Source organism: Balaenoptera ricei, chromosome 1 (assembly GCF_028023285.1).
Source record: "Balaenoptera ricei isolate mBalRic1 chromosome 1, mBalRic1.hap2, whole genome shotgun sequence".
Taxonomy (NCBI): Eukaryota; Metazoa; Chordata; class Mammalia; order Artiodactyla; family Balaenopteridae; genus Balaenoptera; species Balaenoptera ricei.
The window spans coordinates 80,972,972-80,996,973 of record NC_082639.1 but is presented as its reverse complement, the minus strand read 5'-3'; the positions used below and the strand labels follow the sequence as shown (position 1 = coordinate 80,996,973).

Below are 24,002 nucleotides of genomic sequence, written 5' to 3'. Positions count from 1 at the left end.
CATACTCAATGATGAAAGGCTGAAAGCTCTTCCTCTGAGGTCAGGAATAAGACAAGGATGCTCATTCTCACCATTTCTAGTCAACATAGTACTGGAAGTCCCAGCCAGGGCAATCAGGCAAGATAAAGAAAGAAAAGCACTCAAATCAGAAAGAAGTAAAACTGTCACTATTTGCAGATGACATGATATTATATATAGAAAACCCTAAAGACTCCACCAAAAACATTAGAATATATAAATTCAGTAAAGTTGCAGGATACAAAATCAATATACAAAAATCCACTGTGTTTCTATACACTAACAAACTATCAGAAAGACAAATTAAGAAAAAAAATCACATTTACAATTGCATCAAAAAAAATAAAATACCTAGGAATAAACTTAACCAAGGTGAAACACCTGTACACTGAAAACTATAACAGTGATGAAAGAAATGGAAGAAGATACAGAGAAATGGAAAGATATTCCATGTTCATGGACTGAAAGAATTACTATTGTTAAAACATCCATATTACCCAAAGCAATCTACAGATTCAGCTTGAACTATATATTTGAGTCATCTGCAGAGAGACTATAACTGAAATCACCACAGTGGATGTTCAACCAGAGAGAGAAGTAGTAGAAGACCCTGGACTCCTTACCCTATCAAGACCTTGGGAGGGATGCAGCAATTTTAGACATCATTGGTTCCTCTGATAGGGCAAATTACAGGAATAGGGGAACAGCTGGATTCTAGGTAAAATTACAGCACTGCTTCACAACTGGGGTGATTCTCCTTTGCCCAGGGAAGACCTATGGCAGTGTCAGCAAAGGTTTTGGTTGTCACGTAGTGGTAGGGGAAAGGGTGTTGCTAGCATCTAGTGGGTAGAGGTTAGAGTTCCTGTTAAGCATCCTACAATGTACAGGCCTACTCCCAAGAAAAACTTATCCAGCCTAAAATGTCTATAGTGCTATAGTTGAGAAAACCTGGTTTAAAATGTAAACAGGTAGTGGAGAAATAAGACAAAAGGAATAATAGAGACTATAGAGATGGCAGGAGAGCTCCACAAAAATTTGTTAAATGAAAGAAAATGAAGAACAGAGATAGAGAAGTCTTGGCAAGAAGGGATAGCTTTTCTTGAGGCAGAGGTAAGTAAGAGATGAACAGCAAAGCTAGAGCTCTGAGTAAAACAACAGAGGTTGGGAGCTTCTTGAAATGTTTTATTTTAGTATCAGCTCTTCTTTGGGCAAGATGCTTGAACTGTCTGGGCCACAGTTTATTCATAAAGACTAATTCTCAAAGATCTGTTCTAGCACCAAAATTCTGTAGCCTTTTTTTTTTTTTTCAGTAAGTGGTAACATTGCTGATAGTGAGTGAGCAACAGTAGGAAATAATGTCAAGGATGGAAACAGTTTAAAATCAAGAAAAAAAAAAAAAGAATGGAAACTGTTGTGAAGAGAACAAGCCACACAATCCCATTCCTCCTCAAGCTTTCAACATTTTAGTTCCTACTATATGCTAGACATTAAAAATCAACAGAGAGTAGACTTATGTCACTTTTACCTTTAGCACAAACTTCAATGGTATGACATATACTTGATGTTTTGCTGCTTATTTTTGCTGTAATCTCTTTGCCTTTTTGAAAATTTTCTTACTGTTTTCAAACTTTATTTTGGGTCAGTCAAAATTAACAGTTTTGTTAAATTAGAAACAAAGATTTTAGTACACAGTAAACCAAATATTTAATTTGAGAAACTCTGCTGCATTATTCTTTGCATCCTAAAGGGGATAGATGACACTTCCATTGTTTAAACAAAAAACAGTAACAATAAAAAATTTATGCTGGATATCAGGAGAGGCACTTTTTAAAAAAAATTTTATTGTTTTTTTATTTTCCCCCTTGGCCACACTGCTTGCAGGATCTTAGTTCCCCGACCGGGGATTGAACCCGCGCCCTCGGCAATGAAAGCAAGGAGTCCTAACCACTGGACCGGCAGGGAATTCCCAGGAAAGGTACTTTTTAAATGGTTCTTATCAATAACAAAACACCCATATTAAACATAGGTAATCTTTGATGATAGTAATTATTAGCAGAGCAGTATGTAAGAAAGTCAAAGATTCTAAGAATGAGAAAAAACAAGGGCCAAAGCAATATGCTCCTCATGGTGAAATGTCAGATATTCCTAAGTGTGCCCAAGCAGTAAGATTTGTCCTCTGAAGTACTTACAAGGAAAAAAGAAAGGGAAGAATGGAAGGAAGGGAGGGAGAGAAAAAAGAGGGGATATGTGAATATCTCATTCATAGTCCGTTTCTGACAGTTACTAGATTCAAATGTCTAGAATAGTACCTGGTGTATCTAATGTATCCCAAACATCTAGAATACTTGTTGAAAGACTGATCAATGTGTGGTTTAAGATTAAGTGCACCAAAGACTCCATGAGGAAATCATCTACAACAGATTCTAAAAGATAGTTTTATAACATGTTTTAAAATCAGGATAGCTGGCAAATACCAGCATTATAGAATTTACAATTAAACACAAATATGGGGACTGAAGGTAGAGGGTGGGGAAGAGTGTTGCTCACAGTTTTTTTTTTTTTAATAAGTAGGCAAAAATTAGGCTTAGAGATCCAAAATTCATTCAAATTAGGGCTTAAAATACCTCTGTGCCACTTCTATATTCAATTTTAAATCCCTTCAATATTTGTGAGAAAAAATAACTTTACTCTTACCTTCTGCACTGGAACTTGACATTCTGATTCTAACACCACTGTGTCATTACCACCGGACTGATGCGTCACAGTTAGGCCATTCAAGCGTTGTTCAGGATCATCTGGACGCACACATTTTTAGAATAGTATAGTCAAGTTATTTCACCTTGATTCTCCAGAATTTGACATTCCCCCCCCCCACTAGGTCAGAAACTATGAAAATAAAATAACTAGTTTTTGTACGCTTAATTTTGGAGTATTCTTAGCTGGAGAACTGTAATACTGTAAAATAAACATTTTCAATTGAAATTTTACCTCCTTTATTTCTTTTCTTTGTCTTCTTTTTTTTTTTGTCAGCATAAAGTATAGCTGACATTGTGGCTTACCTACCTATTTTAGCTTTCCCGATGGTATAGCAGTCTTTCAGCTTGTAAACTGACCTCAGCTCCAGAGATCGGTCTTCATTGGCCAAGCTAATTATGGTAATCCTACCCCCACACCAGTGAATCATTTAGAAAAGAGGAGGCCTAAGCCACTGTAGGGCTTCCAGGGAAAGATGCTTCCTGGTAGCCAAATTGAGAACAAAGAAAATACAAAGAACTGAAGAACGAAGATACCAGACACCTAAACTACCCAGTGGGGGATAGGAGTAAGAAATGCAAAATGTTGTTTGACTCTGAGGTGAAGAGAACAAACCACACAATCCTGTTGACTGTAAAGCTTTCATACAAATATTTCATTTATTACAGGTGAAAATAATTTCAGAAATAGAGCTTGAGCCTTTCTCAAACACGTCTAAATGACTGACCTACTTCTGGACTACAATATGTATGATAACAAAATTCCTTGTTGTGTAAGCCAGTTTGGAGCTGAATTTTCTGCATCTGTGACCAAAAGCATCCTGGTGTATGAAATTTAATTAGGTCATTTCTGTTTCAGTTCTCTCCAGCTCTTGTCTATAGGTCCTAACTAGTAGCAAAAGGACAGAGGAGAAAAATGAAAACTTGAATTGCTATATTTTTGTTAATTGGCTCAGGCTCATAAAATGCTGGCCACTTAGAGTTATAGGAACTTACATTTAAGCTTCTATCACCCATCAATTCCTTTGATTCTCTGGCTAAATCACACTAGTTGAAGTTGAGGCTTGAAGAAGGGAGGAACACTAAAGGATAGGAGTGAGCACAGGAGGGTGAGACAAAACAGTCAGTGGACAGATGAATGAAAGAACAAAGTTTAAATTTGTGTGTTCCTACGTGGCCCAATGCACCTATTTTCTCAGTTCAACAGGGAATGGAAAAATAGGGAGAAAAGGTCTAAGTACAGAACTACATCCCCTCTCTGCTTGGGATCAGATATTATTTAAGAAGTAGAAAGAGTATATATGTCAAGAGAAGTATATTCTAAACGACTCAGTTTGTTGACTCTAAGTTGGTAAGTGGTGACAGTGCCATTATCAAGAATGAAAGAGGAAAGATATAAATGTAGGAATTAAAAGGGGGAAATTCAGTTTTGACATGCTGTATTTGACATGCCTATGTGCTGTTTAAGGTATTCAGTAGAGTTGTATAAACACGCCTGGGGCTTGGATGCTTGAGTTGTAAAAATGAGACTAGAAGTCATAGACTCCAAGAAGATCATCCAGGAAGGATGTATAGATTGCTGCCTTCCAACCTTTTACATGCCATAATAAGTAGAAAATGATCAATGTATGGCATACCTGGGTAAATGGGAGGTCTGCTCCAAGCCTATTGCTATGAGAGCTGAGGGGGAGGTCCTAGCTTAGTAAACCTACGCTTTGGAATACGGCTAGAAAAGCCTGGAGTAAAGTAAAAAGAGGCTTAAGGATGTAACTCAGAGTATTATAACATTGAAGGTAGGCAGATAAAGTAGGTGTCTGTAAAGAACGTTCAGAGATGGGATGATCAGGAGAAGAGTGTCACAGAAGCCAAGGGAAGTGTGTCAAGGGACCAACCCTCTGAAAAACATTTTCATATGAATGCCCTCTGGCACCTCAAAACACTACAAAACTCATCTTTCCTCAGACATCTGTTCTTCATCTGTGTTCCAGGTCTGTCAACCTGGACCAGCATCCAGCCACTATCCTCTGAGCCACCAAAGCTTATACACCCCTTTGTTATTAAAACCCAGCATAGGGCTTCCAGTGGCGCAGTGGTTAAGAATCTGCCTGCCAATGCAGGGGACACGGGTTCGCCTGGTCTGGGAAGATCCCACATGCCGCCGAGCAACTAAGCCCGTGAGCCACAACTACTGAGCCTGCGCGTCTGGAGCCTGTGCTGTGCAATGGGAGAGGCCGCGACAGTGAGAGGCCCGCGCACCGCGATGAAGAGTGGTCCCCGCTCGCCGCAACTGGAGAAAGCCCTTGCACAGAAACAAAGACCCAACACAGCCAAAAATAAATAAATTTATTAAAAAAAAAAAAAACCAGCATATATTCATCTTTTGCAGACCTGCTCACTCCACTCTTGTGATTTCTTTCAACTATACCTTTTTCTTTCTTTCCATCACTTAGTTTTTTTGTACTACTGCAACAGCCCAGTTGGTCTTTTCCTTCTCTGGTCTCTGTTCCCCATCTCTCCAACTGACCTACACAATATTGGCAGAGTAATTACACTGAAGCACACTCTGCTCAAAAAATCTTCATTGGCTCCCCACTGACTATACCATTACAATTAACTCCAAAAGTCTCTAGGTATTGAGGCTCTTTATGATCTGAACCTGATTTACCTTTCCAAATTTATTTCCCTGTATTCCTATTTATCCAAGCAAAGCTTTAATCACATTGAATTACTGGTCACCTAGATACCCTCATTCGTGTAGTTCCCTCCATCCAAAATGCCTTTTGATCCTACTATACATCAATATACATCTTTCAAAGAGATCAGGTAATTCTGCCTTCCTCATCTCCTTAAATTTCATTTTTGCTTCTTTTAGGGCACATTATTTTTATTTTATTTTAATTTTTAAAAAATTTTATACACACACACACACACACACATATATCCACAGACATATTTATTTATTTGGTTGCACCGGGTCTTAGTTGCGGCAGGTGGGCTCCTTAGTTGTGGCATGTGAACTCCTAGTTGCGGCATGCATGTGGGATCTAGTTCCCTGACCAGGGATCGAACCCGGGCCCCCTGCATTGGGAGCGCAGAGTCTTATCCACTGTGCCACCAGGGAAGTCCCTATTTTTACTTTATATACCAGTTGTTTATTTCTCCCAGTAGATGGCAAACTCCTTGATCTACCTTTTCATTTGCCATGTTAATTCACATTGATGTGACAGCATAAGTTTTTTTTTTAAAAAAATTCTTAATACAACTGAGTGAAGATTTTTTATGAACTGTGGAAGGATAAATTATAAAGATAAGTTTAGTAATCCTTCATGACTAAAAATTTCAACTTATTTTAAGGAAAAAAAATTAGACATCTTCCAGTTCATGTGGAGATGATGGCAGAGGTTTTGAAGAAAACTGATAACACTTAAAACTTCAACTTCTTACATATTTATGTACTCTAACATTTTTGCCAAACTACAAGAAAACTTCAGTGAAATTTTTTTTACTTTTTTTGTTTAAAGGTTTAACCAAAAATTTATTTCCACCAAGATTAAACTCCAGAAAAGTAAAATTCTATATACATTTTATAGCTTATATATATTTGCAGTTTCCCTTGGGCATAGTGCCAACTACAGTTGGCAAGTGCAAACCACTTTGGTTCTGAAAAATCTGCTTAAGTGCAATAGAACAGCCATTCGGCATCATCCAAACTTTCCCTTTACACAATATTGTTACTCACAATCACGTATAAACAGAAATTGAAGGAATACAAGAAACGGATCCCGACCGAAGATTTAGATATTTAAAGCCTGACTTTTCATAGATAGGACGTTTTCTTAAAATAGGAACAAAAGACCATCTTGACTGCATTCTTGCCACTATTTTTCAATGTCTTTATTCTTCTTCAAAGCTATCCCTATCATTCTCCTATGAACTTGCTATAATGAAAACAGCAACTTTTCCCTACTCTGGTTCTTTCCGACTGACCTTCAAACACGTTCACATCTCTCCGATTTCAAAATTCAAAAACAACCTCTCTCCCAGTCTTACAAAAACAAAAACAAAATACCTATCTTCCTGTTAAAGCCACAGCTATCTTCCCATCCTCTTCAACAAAATTCTTGAAAGACTCATTTACATTCAGATTCCATTACTTCTCAATTTACAAGAATCTGCTTCCGTCTCAATCACAATAGCCATAAAAGAAGCTTTTGTAAAAGCAAAAAAATCTCACATTGCCAATTTTAATCTTCTCTCCTCATTCCTCATGGTACTTTAAGGCTTTGTATATAGTATGACATGATACTCGTGATGATGATTTCCTTCGAAAAATGTATCTCCTGGGCTTCTATTATACCATTTTTCCTTTTCCTCTTAGCTTTGATTACCTCTTCTTTTAACTTATTAATTTTTTCTACTTTTACTGAGGGAGTTTGGTTACCCAGAATTTTGTCCTTGACCTTTCTCCTCCTGCTCTGTACATTTTCCTTCATTCTCATGGCTTCAAGTGGCTTCTAGATATTGGTAATTCCTAACTGTAGTTCTTGTTACACCCTATTAGTTCCAGAAACCTATTTCTAGTTATATATTTCCAATTAGATATTCTGCAGCATCTTGAACATGTCCAAAATGAACAATGTCTCTTATTTTCAAGCCAACTGCTGGATAATACTCTGGTAAGACACTTATTCTAATAAGGCTCAGTAATTCTGCCACAAAAATATCTAATACAGCCACGTCCTTTCTGTACTTACTGCCTTAGTTTTGGTCCTCATAATTTTTTTCCTAGACTATAGCACTCAGCTTCCTTACTTGGTTCCAATTATATCAGAGCATCTTCATCTTAGTCCATCCCTTATACAGCAAGCAGCAATCTCTTCCTAATGTAAAATCTCATTTTGTTATGCTCTTGTTTGAAGCTACTTTTTGTGTGCAAAATAAAAGATCCAAATGTAGCACTGGTATTTAAGGTAATTTATGACCTAGAACAACTACATCTTCAGTTATTCTCCTGAGTACCTTGAAGATATTTTTCCAGAAAAGAATGGCTATAAATATTTCATACTTTGGATCTTTGTTTATACTTCTTCCTGGGATGCCCCCCAGTGTTGCCTCAGATATTTTCTCTCTTGATCTCCACTCCTTCTCCACAGTCAAGAGCTATAACTCGAGTTAAATGCAAAATGGAATACTCAAACGCAGAATAGTAGGGAGCTTTTACTGGAAGCAATAAAGGAGGATCAAAACTTCTGTGTTCCTCCTAATCTGTGCTTCAGTAAAACAGCTTAGAAATTTCTTCTGCTTTGGAGAAACCCCTGCCATTGGAAGGCCAGGGAGCAGAAGGAGACATGGATATGGAATATTCACATCTGCTTCTGTCTAGGCCTGAATACATTTGTGTCTCAAAGTTCAGGCACTCCATAAGCTGGGCTCATCACTATCAGAGAAGTATCCTCCTGTGCCACACATCCCCAGGAGGACCAGGCTGAGAAAGGTGATACGTTCACTTCAGATAAGACTAACAGATAAGACATTTATAAAGTCAAATGAACCTAACAATATAAAAATTTCCAGTTTTAGAAGATGTTTTTGGTAAATAGGAACCACCACTAGGCAAGTATTTCTGGCCCAAGTTTCCTTAACTGTAAACTGTTTTTAATGTTTATAACTTCATTTCTCTACCTATAGAATCTCTATCTTTTCCCTATTCTAATCTATTCTAATCTACCTTTCCAACCCACACAGACATTATGGAAATTACAGCAACATTTCGCAAGTCTGCTCAGAGCTTGCTATGATCTATGGCAGTAACAGGTTTTTATGTATGGCTCATATGCCAATGTATATAATCTGTATGAAAGTAAGTTGTGTGTGAACTGCACATACAATTTTCTTTCATTCAAATATAATGAGTACCTTGGAGTATAAAGCAATATGCTTCAGGGATTATTTCTAACCTGGAATTTACTAGTTATGATTTTCAGTATTCCAGATCCATAACATTTAAGATAATCTTGGCATTTTTATTTAGAAGTCAGTTGTTCAATCACAGTCATTTACTTCTTAATTTCTTACCTGAAAGAGGCAGAATTTGTAAAGGTGAAATGTTTTCCACACTCTGTAAACGTTCTGATTCTTGATGATTAAATACTAACTGGTGGTGATTTGGTGGTGTTCCACCTGAACATGTAGTCTGATGAACCAGGCTACTTTTCCTAGAGTTTGTATCTTGCACAGAAGATTGTATCTGCTAAGACAAAGTTAAACAAAACTATCTTTCAGAGCTTTAACCACACAAGAAGTATAACTAAGAAAATAGAAACACAAGAGGATAGAATATAATTTAATACTGTCTTTGAATATGATATTAAATTAAGTCACACAAATTTATAAGGTATAAATATCACTATCTTACAAATGAGAAAACTAAGGTTTGGAACGATTAAATAACTTGGCCATCATATAGCTTATAAGCAGAGTCAAAGTCTATGATCTTAGTTACTAGTACACATAGACTTATATATGTTATTAAACAGTGTTGCTTATTTTCAAATGCTTCCCTGTGATCTACTGAAAATAAAAACTGAGCTTTTATACCAAATCTAGAGACTAATCCACTTTCTTTACCCCCTTTTCCTTAGTGAATTATAGATATAAAAGCAGGGGCTGTTTAAAAAAAAACAAATCACATGATGGTTGAGCCATAGACTATCAACAAATTCTGATTCCGAATTCTGTTAACTACTTATTAAGAAAAAGCTGTATTATAATAGCTAATATTTAGTTAACACTTACAATGTGCAAGGCACCAGGGTAAGCCTTTTATATAGTTCTTAATTTCTCACACTAATCCTATGAGTTTGGTATAATTATTATCCCCATTTACAGTTTACAATAGGACTTAGATATAAGGAAGGTAACTTAACCTAAAATCTCACATCTATTCAGTGGCAAGCTAAGTTACAGTACCAAAGCCCAGGTACCTTATCTACTAAGCTCTGAGTTATAGATAGTACAGAGATGAATAAGACAATCTTCCTTCTCCATCTAATAAAGCGGTTAGAGTGAGTGAGTCGATAAGGCAAGTGTATGAATACCTATGCTAGTTTGAATAAAACGAAGGGCATAGGAATGTTTATCCCAACAATAATACAGACCCAAGCCCAAAGCTTAAAGGCAAATGCTGAGGTTTAAATCAGCAAAACAACACTTTCTGAAACACACAAATATGTGCATTTATTCATGATCCTATAAATATATTTCCTCTTTTGTCTTACATGAGCATTTCGCTGTTCAGTGAGTAACACTGAAAAAAACTCGGTCACAAACAGATCATAAAGATAGCATTCTATGTGCTATGTACTGAGAATTATTCCAAAGTTTGTTCATAACTTGACATAATTTTCTGATTCCACTAATACCTATGGCAGACAGATCATCTGGATCTTCATTCCACTCAAAAACCTTTGAGAGCTCACGCCTACCTAACAAATTAAATATTAACACTTTATCTAGGTGTGCAAAGCCCTCCCTATTATATCTCCAAAGCCAACTAATCCCATACAAACACCCTCTGCTACCATATTTCCCTGAACACACCTCCTGTGCTTTTTTTCGCTCTCTTATTGCTACTACCTCTGTTTAAAAAAGTTAAGTCCCTAATCAGCATGTCAATATACTAACCATTTCTTCCCTTTCCCTATAATTTAAAACCCATTTTAAGCATTCCCTCCTTCAGGCAGTATATATATATTCCTCCTTCATTTTCTCAATAAATTATGAATATAGATGATTATAGCACTAATCATACAATCTCTTAACTGTGTGATTATATCTCTTCTCACAACTAAGAGATCCTTCAAGACAGTATTATTTATGTTGTATTTCCCCTGACCTAGAGTTAGATGTTGTTAAGTAAGTTTATGATTTAATAAAAGGTATACACCTATAATTCTATATTTGGGATGGGTACAAAGGATTAAAAGTTTTATGAGGATTAGTAGTAAAAGATAAAATTACTTTTATCCTTTTCAAAGCACGCCAACTACTCATCAAACAGATGTGCTAAAAATGAATAGTTGGTAATTATAAGCTTTATCTTTAGAACTCTCACTACCATTCCCCTACTACCTTTTTTGGAGAAATTCCACCTTACTGTGCATACCCTACTGTACACACATGGGGACACCAAGACCTTCTCTCTGTATTTAGACTCTCAAGACTAAGCTGAAATTTCTATAATTTGTTCTACTTACCTGTTTGACTAAATCATAAAAAAGTCACATCTTGTTAGAAAAATGTAACCAAATCATTTCACTATTCAATCTTCTTTACAAAGAAATCTTTGAACATTTAAGTGACAAATTAAAATGAGTGACAACTCTTCATGTAAATAAAATCAAGAACAATTTTAAAGAAAGCTACTACTATACCAGTGAGCTATAACCTACATAATTTTAAAATTCTAAGGTAAAAATGAAGAATTAACTTACCTTTACTTTCTCTTTAGAAGGAGAATCATTCTGTTTTACTCCGGTAAATTTAGGAAACATTTCTGCAAACGTATATAAATATTTTAATATTTGCCAACTTAAAAAATTACCATCATCGAAATTACAAATTTTTTCACATTAGAATGAAAGTGATGATTTTAAGAAAATGGTCAACTTCTTAAATCAAGAAATTCTTATATTTATAAATTTTTTTGCCCTCTTGGAATCAGTCAAAATTTCTAAAGGGATACTTGCTTTGAAAAGGGATATTTTCTTTTCCACATAATGGAATAAATATCCCCACACAAATTTCAATCTGGATTATTAGGCAAAAAGAACAATGTGTTACTTCACAGTAAAGAGCTTGAATAAGCGACAGTTTAAAAAGAAACAAGTTACAACAGAGATAAGGGTTTAAACAAGCAGTACCAATTATACTAAAATCATCTTTAACCAAGTAGCCATTAAGAGGCTTAATTAAAATAATTAAGAATTTACTACAAGAGAAGGGTATGTCATTATCTGAGAGGATACAGTCTTTTATTAAAAGTGAAGCTATTTGATTATACATGATAAAGTCTGCTCTGCTTGCTAAGCATTATAATAAAGATCCCATCTAATTAATACTCTGTTTACTTCCGAGCTATCTGGCAGCCTCAACTACATAGAAACAAATGGGTTTTATAGTACCTCCTTTACCTTTAGAAATACCTTTACAGCTAACACTGGCAGTAGAGTAGATATAAAAAGAGATCTCTCTGACATGGTGCTCATAGGTTCCTCTTTCTTGATCCTACAATTGATTCTGGTGCTATCCTCCCCAGTAAGAAGCCTAAGTCAGTGTGGTAAAGCACCAAACTGGTAGTTAATGCCTTGATTGATCTCTCCAGGCCAGCTTTCATGAGCCTCCTGAGCATTATTTGCCTCAGGCTTCAGGGAACCAAGGCTGGTCAACACCAGGTCTTATTCAAACTTAAAACATTCTAATTTTAATAATTACCTTCTGCCTCCTGAAATGCCATCAGTTTCCACTGGATGTGTTACTGTTCTTTCCTAAAATATTTGATGCTGGACACTGTTAAAATTGCTAAGTGCCACTCAATGACGTGCTTTAATTTAAAGAATTCAACTATTTAAAATGACATGGACCATCTTAATGTCACTCCACTAAGTATTATTTTAAGTGTTGGGGGTTAGGTGGAAAGGGGAAGGGAAGAAGACAGACTGCAAAGATTGAGGGTATAGATCCAGGTAGCTTTCACATTTAGGGGAGAAATTATGATTTCAGCTTTGATCGACAACAAAAAAAAACAGACTTCATTAATACGATCATATAATATATGTACATCTATACATCTGTCTTAATTATCCAAATATGCACCTAAACAAATTATTCAATGATATAAACTCTTAACTACAGTAAAAATACAACATACCACATTAGTGTTCTGATGAAAAATTCAAGGGCATTATCTTAGTTCTGTGACATAAAACTAAAGCTCAGGACTATTATAAAAACTAGCACCTCAAAATCTAAAAAACACTAGCAAAAGCCATCAAAGATTTTTAATTAAAAAAAAAAAATCAAAACCACCAAATACAGTATGCCTCAAAAAAGTCTTACAGACTATAGATAGATGAATAATGATAGCCTAAAATTCAGTATTTTGCTTCTCATTCTACTCTTACGTAGCTGACTTTCCAGGAACATAGTAAAATAAAACTGCATATTTCTGTTTATTTATGAGTTCCTGGCCTTTGGAATTAAAAGGCAAACATACACATTTTCACTATCAAGCTTAAGACCACATTTCAATAAATGAAGAAGCCCTACCAGGTCTTACAAACATTAATAAAACTGAGCACTATAGTGACAACATACACGCTTGTCAACTAACTTCACCAGGGATCTGGGATAATATGTATACCTACCTTGTGAGGATCCAATTGGATAAAATATGTTAACTACTAAACAAATGAATATTTTGCACATTATATAATGTGCTTTATTTTCACAGCTCCCCAAAAACCTCAATATAAAACTTTGATTGGAAAGCTTTCATTTCAAACTAAGCAAAAATTTTAATCACAGAATCAAGAAAAAGAGAGAGATCTGGCATCAAATATTTGATTGAAAGGTTTGTTAATAACCATCACCTATCAAAGCACTGAGATCAATGCTCCAGAGACACCAAATATTATCAGCAAGCCAGTACTGACTAAAAAATTTGATAAATTGAATATGAATATAATACCATACATAATGTAAAACCAGAATGTAATGCCATTACAGCAGAAAAAATTACTGAAGATTTTTAAATTAGAAAAACAAATCACACTTCTGTTGTATAGGACAGGGTACAGAAAAGTGACTGGAAGTCATTACCTCATTTTATAGGAAAGAAAGTATGTCCAGAGATGTTGAATGATTTGCCCAAGCTTATTGCCTAATGTTCTATTGATAAAAATCAAGCACTTTGAACGAAAAGAATCTGCTCCCTTTAAAGAATGTTTTGGTATTTTGATTTAAGTGTGTGGTGCTTATATAATATAGAAGAACAAACCGATTATAAGTTGCCTCTTCCTTTTACCAAAGTAATTTTAACTAGAGCTTAGAAAGTGGAAACAAACAAACAAACAAAAAAAACACCTAGACTGATGATTCTCAAACACTGCAAGCACATCAGTCACATGGGATACATTGTTTTGTTTTTGTTGTTTTTTTTTTGGCGACGCCACATGGGACCTTAGTTCCCTGACCAGGGATCGAACATGGGCCTCCTGCATTGGAAGCGTGGAGTCTTAACCACTGGACTGCCAGGTAAGTCCACACATGGGATACTTTGAACACTACATTTACCTGGCCCCACTCTCCATTCATTCAGATTTGGACACTATTTTTTAAAGTTTTACAGGTGATTCTAATGTCCTGCCAAGGTTGAGAAACACTATTCTAGACAGCCTGTTTATTCAGTAAGACCCAGTTTGAACAGAAAAATTTTAAATGCACATGACAAAGTTTATCCTTATTTCTAAGACTTGTGGCTGAAGTACAGACCTCAATATATGCAAGTTTTTAATCAAGCCCAAGTCCTTGAATTTATCCTTCTGGGGCTTTAAAAACACTCTAATTGATGAGAAACTAATGAAAGTTTAAAATATTTAAATGATGAGTACTAATCATTTCTCTTAAACTTTCTAGCTTGAAAGATGAAAAGTACTCCAAACTGTCATTTCATACTTCCTACATTTACTAAACCATTCTCCCCCTTAAAAGGTAAAATAAAATCTAAACATCTAAACAAATAAAATCTAAAATCTAATCTTGAACAAAGTTTGTCCTTTTTCCCTTGCATAAAAAAAAAAAAGCATCATTGTCACTTCTACAGAAGATGTGGGTTGTAGTACTAAAGAGAAACAGTTATTTTACTCCTACTTTTAAGTCACCATAATTAAGAAAGTTAAAAAAAAAAGGAACAATTGTTACTTAAAGAATTTCATAAATTTCACTTTCAGAACATTACACTGAAGCCAATAAAAGCAAAAAGTCCAAAATATGAAGAGACAAATTCACTTTGTCTTAACCAGGTAAAGAATTGATGCCATAACCCTTCAATTTCTTTGTGTATAACTGTTTTAAGAATTGAAATGATAATCATTCCTGAAAAATATTCTATTCCACACTAATCAAGTATCTGAGCTAACATTTAGATAGTTCCTGAAGTTATTTCCTACAAGGATAGAATCAAAAAAGCACTATTACCTATGAGCTGCTCCATTGATGGTTTCTCAGTAATATTATTAAATCTGTTAATAATATTCCTCCCTATTATATCACTCAAGATAGCCAACCTTGTTGAGCATTAGAAAACTCTCAATTGCTTGTGTGTACATTCTAGCACAGCCTAGTTAACATAGGATATATGTATCTGGAATTCATTTTATTGTCAAGCCTCATTTATATCTTTGATCTGGCATTTAATGATATTTTGGGTTATGAAAAACAGTTTAGAAAGGTTTTAAATTTATACCAATGTTTAATCATTGTCCTTTTTTTTTTTCCCTTTACCTGAGAGAGGGCCCTTATCAGAGATGGATTGGAAAAGGGTTTAAGGAATTAAATAAGATAGAAAGTCACAGAATAATGGTGTTCTTCATTTATTTTATTATTACTTTTTAATCATTCATCAATTTTATACACATCAGTGTATACATGTCAATCCCAATCGCCCAATTCAGCACACCACCATCCCCACCCCACCGTGGTTTTCCCCCCGTGGTGTCCATACGTTTGTTCTCTACATCTGTGTGTTGACTTCAGCCCTGCAAACCGGTTCATCTGTACCATTTTTCTAGGTTCCACATACATGCGTTAATATACGATATTTGTTTTTCTCTTTCTGACTTGCTTCACTCTGTATAACAGTCTCTAGGTCCATCCACATCTCAAGAAATGACTCAATTTCGTTTCTTTTTATGGCTGAGTAATATTTCATTGTATATATGTACCACATCTTCTTTATCCATTCGTCTGTCGATGGGCATTTAGGTTGCTTCCATGACCTGGCTATTGTAAATAGTGCTGCAATGAACATTGGGGTGCCTGTGTCTTTTTGAATTACGGTTTTCTCTGGGTATATGCCCAGTAGTGGGATTGCTGGATCATATGGTAATTCTATTTTTAGTTTTTTAAGGAACCTCCATATTGTTCTCCATAGTGGCTGTATCAATTTACATTCCCACCAACAGCGCAAGAGGGTTCCCTTTTCTCCACACCCTCTCCAGCATTTGTTGTTTGAACATTTTCTGATGATGCCCATTCTAACTGGTGTGAGGCGATACCTCATTGTAGTTTTGATTTGCATTTCTCTAATAATTAGTGATGTTGAGCATCTTTTCATGTGCTTGTTGGCCATCTGTATGTCTTCTCTGGAGAAATGTCTATTTAGGTCTTCAGCCCATTTTTGGATTGGCTTGTTTGTTTCTTTAATATTGAGCTGCATGAGCTGTTCATAGATTTTGGAGATTAATCCTTTGTTGACTCGTTTGCAAATATTTTCTCCCATTCTGAGGGTCGTCTTTTCGTCTTGTTTTTGGTTTCCTTTGCTGTGCAAAAGCTTTGAAGTTTCATTAGGTCCCATTTGTTTATTTTTGTTTTTATTTCCATTTCTCTAGGAGGTGGATCAAAAAAGATCTTGCTGTGATTTATGTCAAAGAGTGTTCTTCCTATGTTTTCCTCTAGGAGTTTTATAGTGTCCAGTCTTACGTTTAGGTCTCGAATCCATTTTGAGTTTATTTTTGTGTATGGTGTTAGGGACTGTTCTAATTTCATTCTTTTACATGTAGCTGTCCAGTTTTCCCAGCACCACTTATTGAAGAGACTGTCTTTTCTCCATTGTATATCCTTGCCTCCTTTGTCATAGATTAGTTGACCATAGATGCATGGGTTTATCTCTGGGCTTTCTATCTTGTTCCATTGATCTATGTTTCTGTTTTTGTGCCAGTACCATATTGTCTTGATTACTGTAGCTTTGTAGTATAGTCTGAAGTCAGGGAGTCTGATTCCTCCAGCTCCGTTTTTTTCCCTCAAGACTGCTTTGGCTATTCAGGGTCTTTTGTGTCTCCATACAAATTTTAAGATTTTTTTGTCCTAGTTCCATAAAAATTGCCATTGGTAATTTGATAGGAATTGCATTGAATCTGTAGATTGCTTTGGGTAGTATAGTCATTTTCACAATATTGATTCTTCCAATCCAAGAACATGGATATCTCTCCATCTGTTTGTATCATCTTTAATTTCTTTCATCAGTGTCTTATAGTTTTCTGCATACAGGTCTTTTGTCTCCCTAGGTAGGTTTATTCCTAGGTATTTTATTCTTTTTGTTGCTATGGTAAATGGGAGTGTTTCCTTAATTTCTTTCAGATTTTTCATCATTAGTGTATAGGAATGCAAGAGATTTCTGTGCATTAATTTTGTATCCTGCAACTTTACCAAATTCATTGATTTGCTCTAGTAGTTTTCTGGTGGCATTTTTAGGATTCTCTATGTATAGTATCATGTCATCTGCAAACAGTGACAGTTTTACTTCTTCTTTTCCAATTTGTATTCCTTTTATTTCTTTTTCTTCTCTGATTGCCGTGGCTAGGACTTCCAAAACTATGTTGAATAATAGTGGTGAGAGTGGACATCCTTGTCTCGTTCCTGATGTTAGAGGAAATGCTTTCAGTTTTTCACCATTGAGAATGATGTTTGCTGTGGGTTTGTCATATATGGCCTTTATTATGTTGAGATAGGTTCCCTCTATGCCCACTTTCTGGAGTTTTTATCATAAATGGGTGTTGAATTTTGTCAAAAGCTTTTTCTGCATCTATTGAGATGATCACCTGGTTTTTATTCTTCAATTTATCAGTATGGTGTATCACATTGATTGATTTGCATATATTGAAGAATCCTTGCATCCCTGGGATAAATCCCACTTGATCGTGGTGTATGATCCTTTTAATGTGTTGTTGGATTCTGTTTGCTAGTATTTTGTTGAGGATTTTTGCATCTCTATTCATCAGTGATATTGGTCTGTAATTTTCTTTTTTTGTAGTATCTTTGTCCGGTTTTGGTATCAGGGTGATGGTGGCCTCATAGAATGAGTTTGGGGGCGTTCCTTCCTCCGTAATTTTTTGGAAGAGTTTGAGAAGGATGGGTGTTAGCTCTTCTCTAAATGTTTGATAGAATTCACCTTTGAAGCCATCTGGTCCTGGACTTTTGTTTGTTGGAAGATTTTTAATCCCAGTTTCAATTTCATTACTTGTGATTGGTCTGTTCATATTTTCTGTTTCTTCCTGGTTCAGTCTTGGAAGGTTATACCTTTCTAAGAATTTGTCCATTTCTTCCAGGTTGTTCATTTTATTGGCATAGAGTTGCTTGTAGTAGTCTCGTAGGATGCTTTGTATTTCTGTGGTGTCTGTTGTAACTTCTCCTTTTTCATTTCTAATATTATTGATTTGAGTCCTCTCCCTCTTTTTCTTGATGAGTCTGGTTAATGGCTTATCAATTTTGTTTATCTTCTCAAAGAACCAGCTTTTAGTTTTATTGATCTTTGCTATTGTTTTGTTTCTATTTCATTTATTTCTGCTCTGATCTTTATGATTTCTTTCCTTCTGCTAACTTTGGGTTTTGTTTGTTCTTCTTTCTCTAGTTCCTTTAGGTGTAAGGTTAGATTGTTTTCTTGAGATTTTTCTTGTTTCTTGAGGTAGGCTTGTTTTGCTATAAACTTCCCTCTTAGAACTGCTTTTGCTGCATCCCATAGGTTTTGGATCGTCGTGTTTTCATTGTCATTTGTCTCTAGGTATTTTTTGATTTCCTCTTTGATTTCTTCAGTGATCTCTTGGTTATTTAGTAACGTACTGTTTAGCCTCCATGTGTTTGTGCTTTTCACGTTTTTTTCCCTGCAATTCATTTCTAATCTCATAGTATTGTGGTCAGAAAAGATGCTTGATATGATTTCAATTTTCTTAAATTTACTGAGGCTTGATTTGTGACTCAAGATGTGATCTATCCTGGAGAATGTTCCGTGTGCACTTGAGAAGAAAGTGTAATCTGCTGTTTTTGGATGGAATGTCCTATAAATATCAGTTAAATCTATCTGGTCTATTGTGTCATCTAAAGCTTCTGTTTCCTTATTTATTTTCATTTTGGATGATCTGTCCATTGGTGTAAGTGAGGTGTTAAAGTCCCCCACTATTATTGTGTTACTGTCGATTTCCTCTTTTATAGCTGTTAGCAGGTGCCTTATGTATTGAGGTGCTCCTATGTTGGGTGCATATATAATTGTTATATCTTCTTCTTGGATTGATCCCTTGATCATTATGTAGTGTCCTTCCTTGTCTCTTGTAACATTCTTTATTTTAAAGTCTATTTTATCTGATATGAGTATAGCTACTCCAGCTTTCTTTTGATTTCCATTTGCATGGAATATCTTTTTCCATCCCCTCACTTTCAGTCTGTATGTGTCCCTAGGTCTGAAGTGGGTCTCTTGTAGACAGCATATAGATGGGTCTTGTTTTTGTATCCATTCAGCAAGCCTGTATCTTTTGATTGGAGCATTTAATCCGTTCACGTTTAAGGTAATTATTGATATGTATGTTCCTATGACCATTTTCTTAATTGTTTTGGGTTTGTTTTTGTAGGTCCTTTTCTTCTCTTGTGTTTCCCACTTAGAGAACTTCCTTTAGCATTTGCTGTAGAGCTGGTTTGGTGGTGCTGAATTCTCTTAGCTTTTGCTTGTCTGTAAAGCTTTTGATTTCTCCATCAAATCTAAATGAGATCCTTGCCGGGTAGAGTAATCTTGGTTGTAGGTTCTTCCCTTTCATCACTTTAAGTATATCATGCCACTCCCTTCTGGCTTGTAGAGTTTCTGCTGAGAAATCAGCTGTTAACCTTATGGGAGTTCCCTTGTATGTTATTTGTTGTTTTTCCCTTGCTGCTTTCAATAATTTTTCTTTTTCTTTAATTTTTGCCAATTTGATTACTATGTGTCTCGGTGTGTTTCTCCTTGGGTTTATCCTGTATGGGACTCTCTGCGCTTCCTGGACTTGGGTGGCTATTTCCTTTCCCCTGTTAGGGAAGTTTTCGACTATATCTCTTCAAATATTTTCTCTGGTCCTTTCTCTCTCTCTTCTCCTTCTGGGACCCCTATAATGCGAATGTTGTTGTGTTTAATGTTGTCCCAGAGGTCTCTTAGGCTGTCTTCATTTCTTTTCATTCTTTTTTCTTTTGTCTGTTCCACAGCAGTGAATTCCACCATTCTGTCTTCCAGGTCACTTATCCGTTCTTCTGCCTCAGTTATTCTGCTATTGATTCCTTCTAGTGTAGTTTTCATTTCAGTTATTGTATTGTTCATCTCTGTTTGTTCTTTAATTCTTCTAGGTCTTTGTTAATCATTTCTTGCATCTTCTCGATCTTTGCCTCCATTCTTATTCCGAGGTCCTGGATCATCTTCACTATCATTATTCTGAATTCTTTTTCTGGAAGGTTGCCTGTCTCCACTTCATTTAGTTGTTTTTCTGGGGTTTTATCTTGTTCTTTCATCTGGTATATAGCCCTCTGCCTTTTCATCTTGTCTATCTTTCTGTGAATGTGGTTTTTGTTCCACAGGCTGCAGGACTGTAGTTTATCTTGCTTCTGCTGTCTGCCCTCTGGTGGTTGAGGCTATCTAAGAGGCTTGATGGGAGGCTCTGGCGGTGGGTAGAGCTGACTGTTCTGTTTTTTAGATAGGATTTTATTTTATTTATTTATCTATCTATTTATTTATTTATTTATTCGGCTGCGCCTCACGGCTTGTGGGATCTTAGTTCCCCAACCAGGGGTCGAACCCAGGCCCTTGGCAGTGAAAACGCAGAGGTCTAACCACTGGACTGCCAGGGAATTCCCAATCATTGTTCTTGACTTCTTGGCACGTGACAATATGCATATGCCAATGTAACTCAAGAAGATAATTTAAACGGCAAAATCGAATCACATTGAAATTTGCAATTAAGTACTGCTTCTAGCCCACAGATTTCTTGCTTATATTTTTCAAAGACTTGAGATTTCATTACAAGTCTATCTTGGAACTGATTTAGTATCTTGTTTGAAATTATAACTAAAGAAATTTTAAAATAAATCTTTCCTTGGAACTTACTCCCCTGCCATTTAATTAATCCCAATTAATGAAGCAGAATTACTCCATATTTTTCAAACATGCATAAAATAAGGTTTAAGATTACATAGAACATAATAATTAATGTGTAAACAGCTCTAACACTATTTATAACATTTAAATGTTTTTCACAGATGTCACCCTTAAAACACTTCAACATACCTAAACAGAATAATATTGCAGTAAAGAGAGCAACTCATAATACAAGAAAACTACAGAAGAACCTTAAGAGTCAATACTATTAAAGAATTTTGAAAAGTTAATTTAGAGAGCTGTCCTTGATAACAGAAATTATAAAAGATTGTGACTTGGTTAAGAAAACTGCATACAGTCTCAAGTTGCTATAAAAATCCAGGAAGATAGGTATTAAAAAATAGATTAAGAAAAAATTACTCAAGATCAATATCCTTCTATCAGAAAAGAATTTCTCACAGAAGCTTTCAGAAAAGATTCCACTATTAAAATTTTGGGGAAATGAAATTATATGCATATGTCCTATTTTGAATAATCAAAACTCGTATTTAACCAGAGTTCTGGGCTTCCCTGGTGGCGCAGTGGTTAAGAATCTGCCTGCTAATGCACGGGACACGGGTTAGAGCCCTGGTCTGGGAAGATCCCATATGCCGTGGGGAAACTAGGCCCGTGAGCCACAACTACTGAGCCTGTGCATCTGGAGCCTGTGCTCCGCAACAAGAGAGGCCGCGATAGTGAAGAGGCCTGCGCACCGCAATGAAGAGTGGCCCCCGCTTGCCGCAACTAGAGGAAGCCCTCACACAGAAACGAAGACCCAACACAGCCAAAAATAAATATAATAAATAAATAAATAAATAAAAGATGACTATAAAAAAAACCCAAAACAAAACCAGAGTTCTGATAATCAAGATATTCCTATTTTAAGTTTCAGCTCTTGACAAATCGTAATAAATTTTAAAGTTACAAAATCTTATTTACATTTTCAGTTAATTTTTACTTATATAACATAAAGTTTTTGCTAATATATCTAATTTTCACAAATTATATTTTCTCCACCGCCCCATTTCCCCTCACCCTGAAACTTAGACTTGGGATTTGTCATCTGCTTCTTGAAAACGTCATGTGCATAATTAAGAATGGTAGATGCTTTGCTTATTTTTACAATTAGTATAGCTATTGATATAGTCTGAATTAATTATTTTTCACAATTTACAGTCCTTCTACTTATAGTTTTTGTTGTTCTCAGGAAAGTTAAAAAAATGCTGTTAGCTTACACACTAGAAATCAAGAGCCTTACAAGTATTTTAAAGGGTACAACTGAAGTTAACAGGAGAAAAGGTCCTATTGCTTCATTTACTAATTTATTTTATTAAGCAAAGAGATAATTGTTCTTTCCCTGTTAAGGTAAGCATTGCATTTGCAACTCCTAACCTACATATACAGTGTTTTTCCAATGAAGTACACAGTTGGTTCATAAAACAATGAAAATTTCAAAGATAAGTGATAACTCATACTATGCTATCATATTAGTAGACAAACTGACCTTAGTGTCACAAACCTATACATTATCCATAGAGTAGATTGAAATATAAAAATTTGCGACCTTGATTTTAACAGTCTTTTTAAAAACATCCCCAGTTACTTGGAAAAGATGACATCAAACAAGAATAAAATAAAATAAAATAGTCATGAAATAAAAATTAAATAGTGTTTTAAAATCAGAATTCTGAGACTGAGTTATTCTGCTAGAAAGTTAGGAAAACATAATATATATTACACTATTTTAAGAACACAATAGATGAAAAACATTCTTTCCTTCAAGCAACATATTGGAAGATTCTATTAGAAACTGATAATTCAAATTAAAATTAAGGTACTTCATTGAAGCACTCTGAGGTACTTTTCTGCTAATACTCAAGGTATTTATTGATCAGTAGTCAATATATAATTAGATAATTTAATAAGAGTTTTATTCTACAAATAAAAGACAAAGTGCTCTAACTTATTAGGCCATAAATTCTTTATTAGATGAAATTACAAATGCTAGTCACAATTTAAAATACTAAATGCAACTTAGAGTTTTTTCAGTACTTTTTTATGCTTAAAAAGTCAACTATAAGAAAATAATGTATAATCTGAGTCCTAAATTAATTTTAAAATCTTCTAGTGTGACAAATTTCAACAAAAGTACAACTTCTGTTTATTCTGACAAAAATGTTTACCACTATATACTTCAGAAATGTAAAAACAAAATGCAGACATCAGCACCACAAATTAAAGAGAACCAAAAGTGAAACAATGTACTGCAAGGCAGCAGACCCTTACTACCTGACTGAAATAAGAGGGATATTCTTACAAATGGTAAGAATTCCTAATGTGACAATATTCTGTGTGGGATGTTTTAAAGAGAGCTGAATTTCATGACAAACAAGAAATGTCTCATTTAAAATAAAGCAAAATTTTAGGCCCGGAAGTGCCCTGTATTTGAATGTGCCTTTTGGTGAACAATGATGGAATGCCTCTGCCAAGTCTGCATCCTGGGGCAGCGATTACCTGTCAACTACACAATCATCCGTGAAAGAGTACAAAGGAAACACGAATGCCTTAAGCTTGATATAGTTGATGATAAACTATATAAGGTAACATGGTACTTTAGCATAACTGAGAATCTGAATTTAAAGTACATTTTTCTATAAATGGACGATAATCTACAGTGAAGAAAACACTGAAGTGAAAAAAATCTGCTTTACACGTTTTCTGGGATGACTGGTTTCTTAATTCAAAATGATTATTCAATTCAGAATACACTGTCACAACAGAGCACACTTTGCAACACTACAGTGATTTGATATATCAGAGAATAAAGTGAAAGGTGTCCTCAAATAATCTTTTATTAAAAGAAGTGAAGATCAGCATTTTATTCTGTGATATTTTTTGGTATTAGGATCTGATATTATGTATCAGACTATCCCACCTTTAGTAAATTATTTTCAACATTACAAGCCTGTAAGTCACATATGTATAATATGAAGTTTCACTTTACACAGTATCTCTTTTAAGGAAAATAGTTC

The 24,002-nt window shown here is 35.2% G+C and overlaps 1 protein-coding gene across 2 annotated transcripts in view; it reads right to left on the bottom strand.

Moving 5' to 3' along the window:
- BRDT (bromodomain testis associated) overlaps positions 1-24,002 on the bottom strand; it is a 49,418-nt gene that overhangs the window by 11,303 nt on the left and 14,113 nt on the right. Inside the window, exons 12-14 of one of the 2 annotated variants that reach the window (XM_059900046.1) lie at positions 11,264-11,325; positions 8,847-9,021; positions 2,713-2,813 (exon numbers count right to left, since the gene is read on the bottom strand). In XM_059900046.1, the coding sequence (XP_059756029.1) occupies positions 2,713-2,813; positions 8,847-9,021; positions 11,264-11,325 (338 nt within the window). The remainder of the gene's footprint in view (positions 1-2,712; positions 2,814-8,846; positions 9,022-11,263; positions 11,326-24,002) is intronic. The other variant, XM_059900037.1, reaches the window with a different exon arrangement.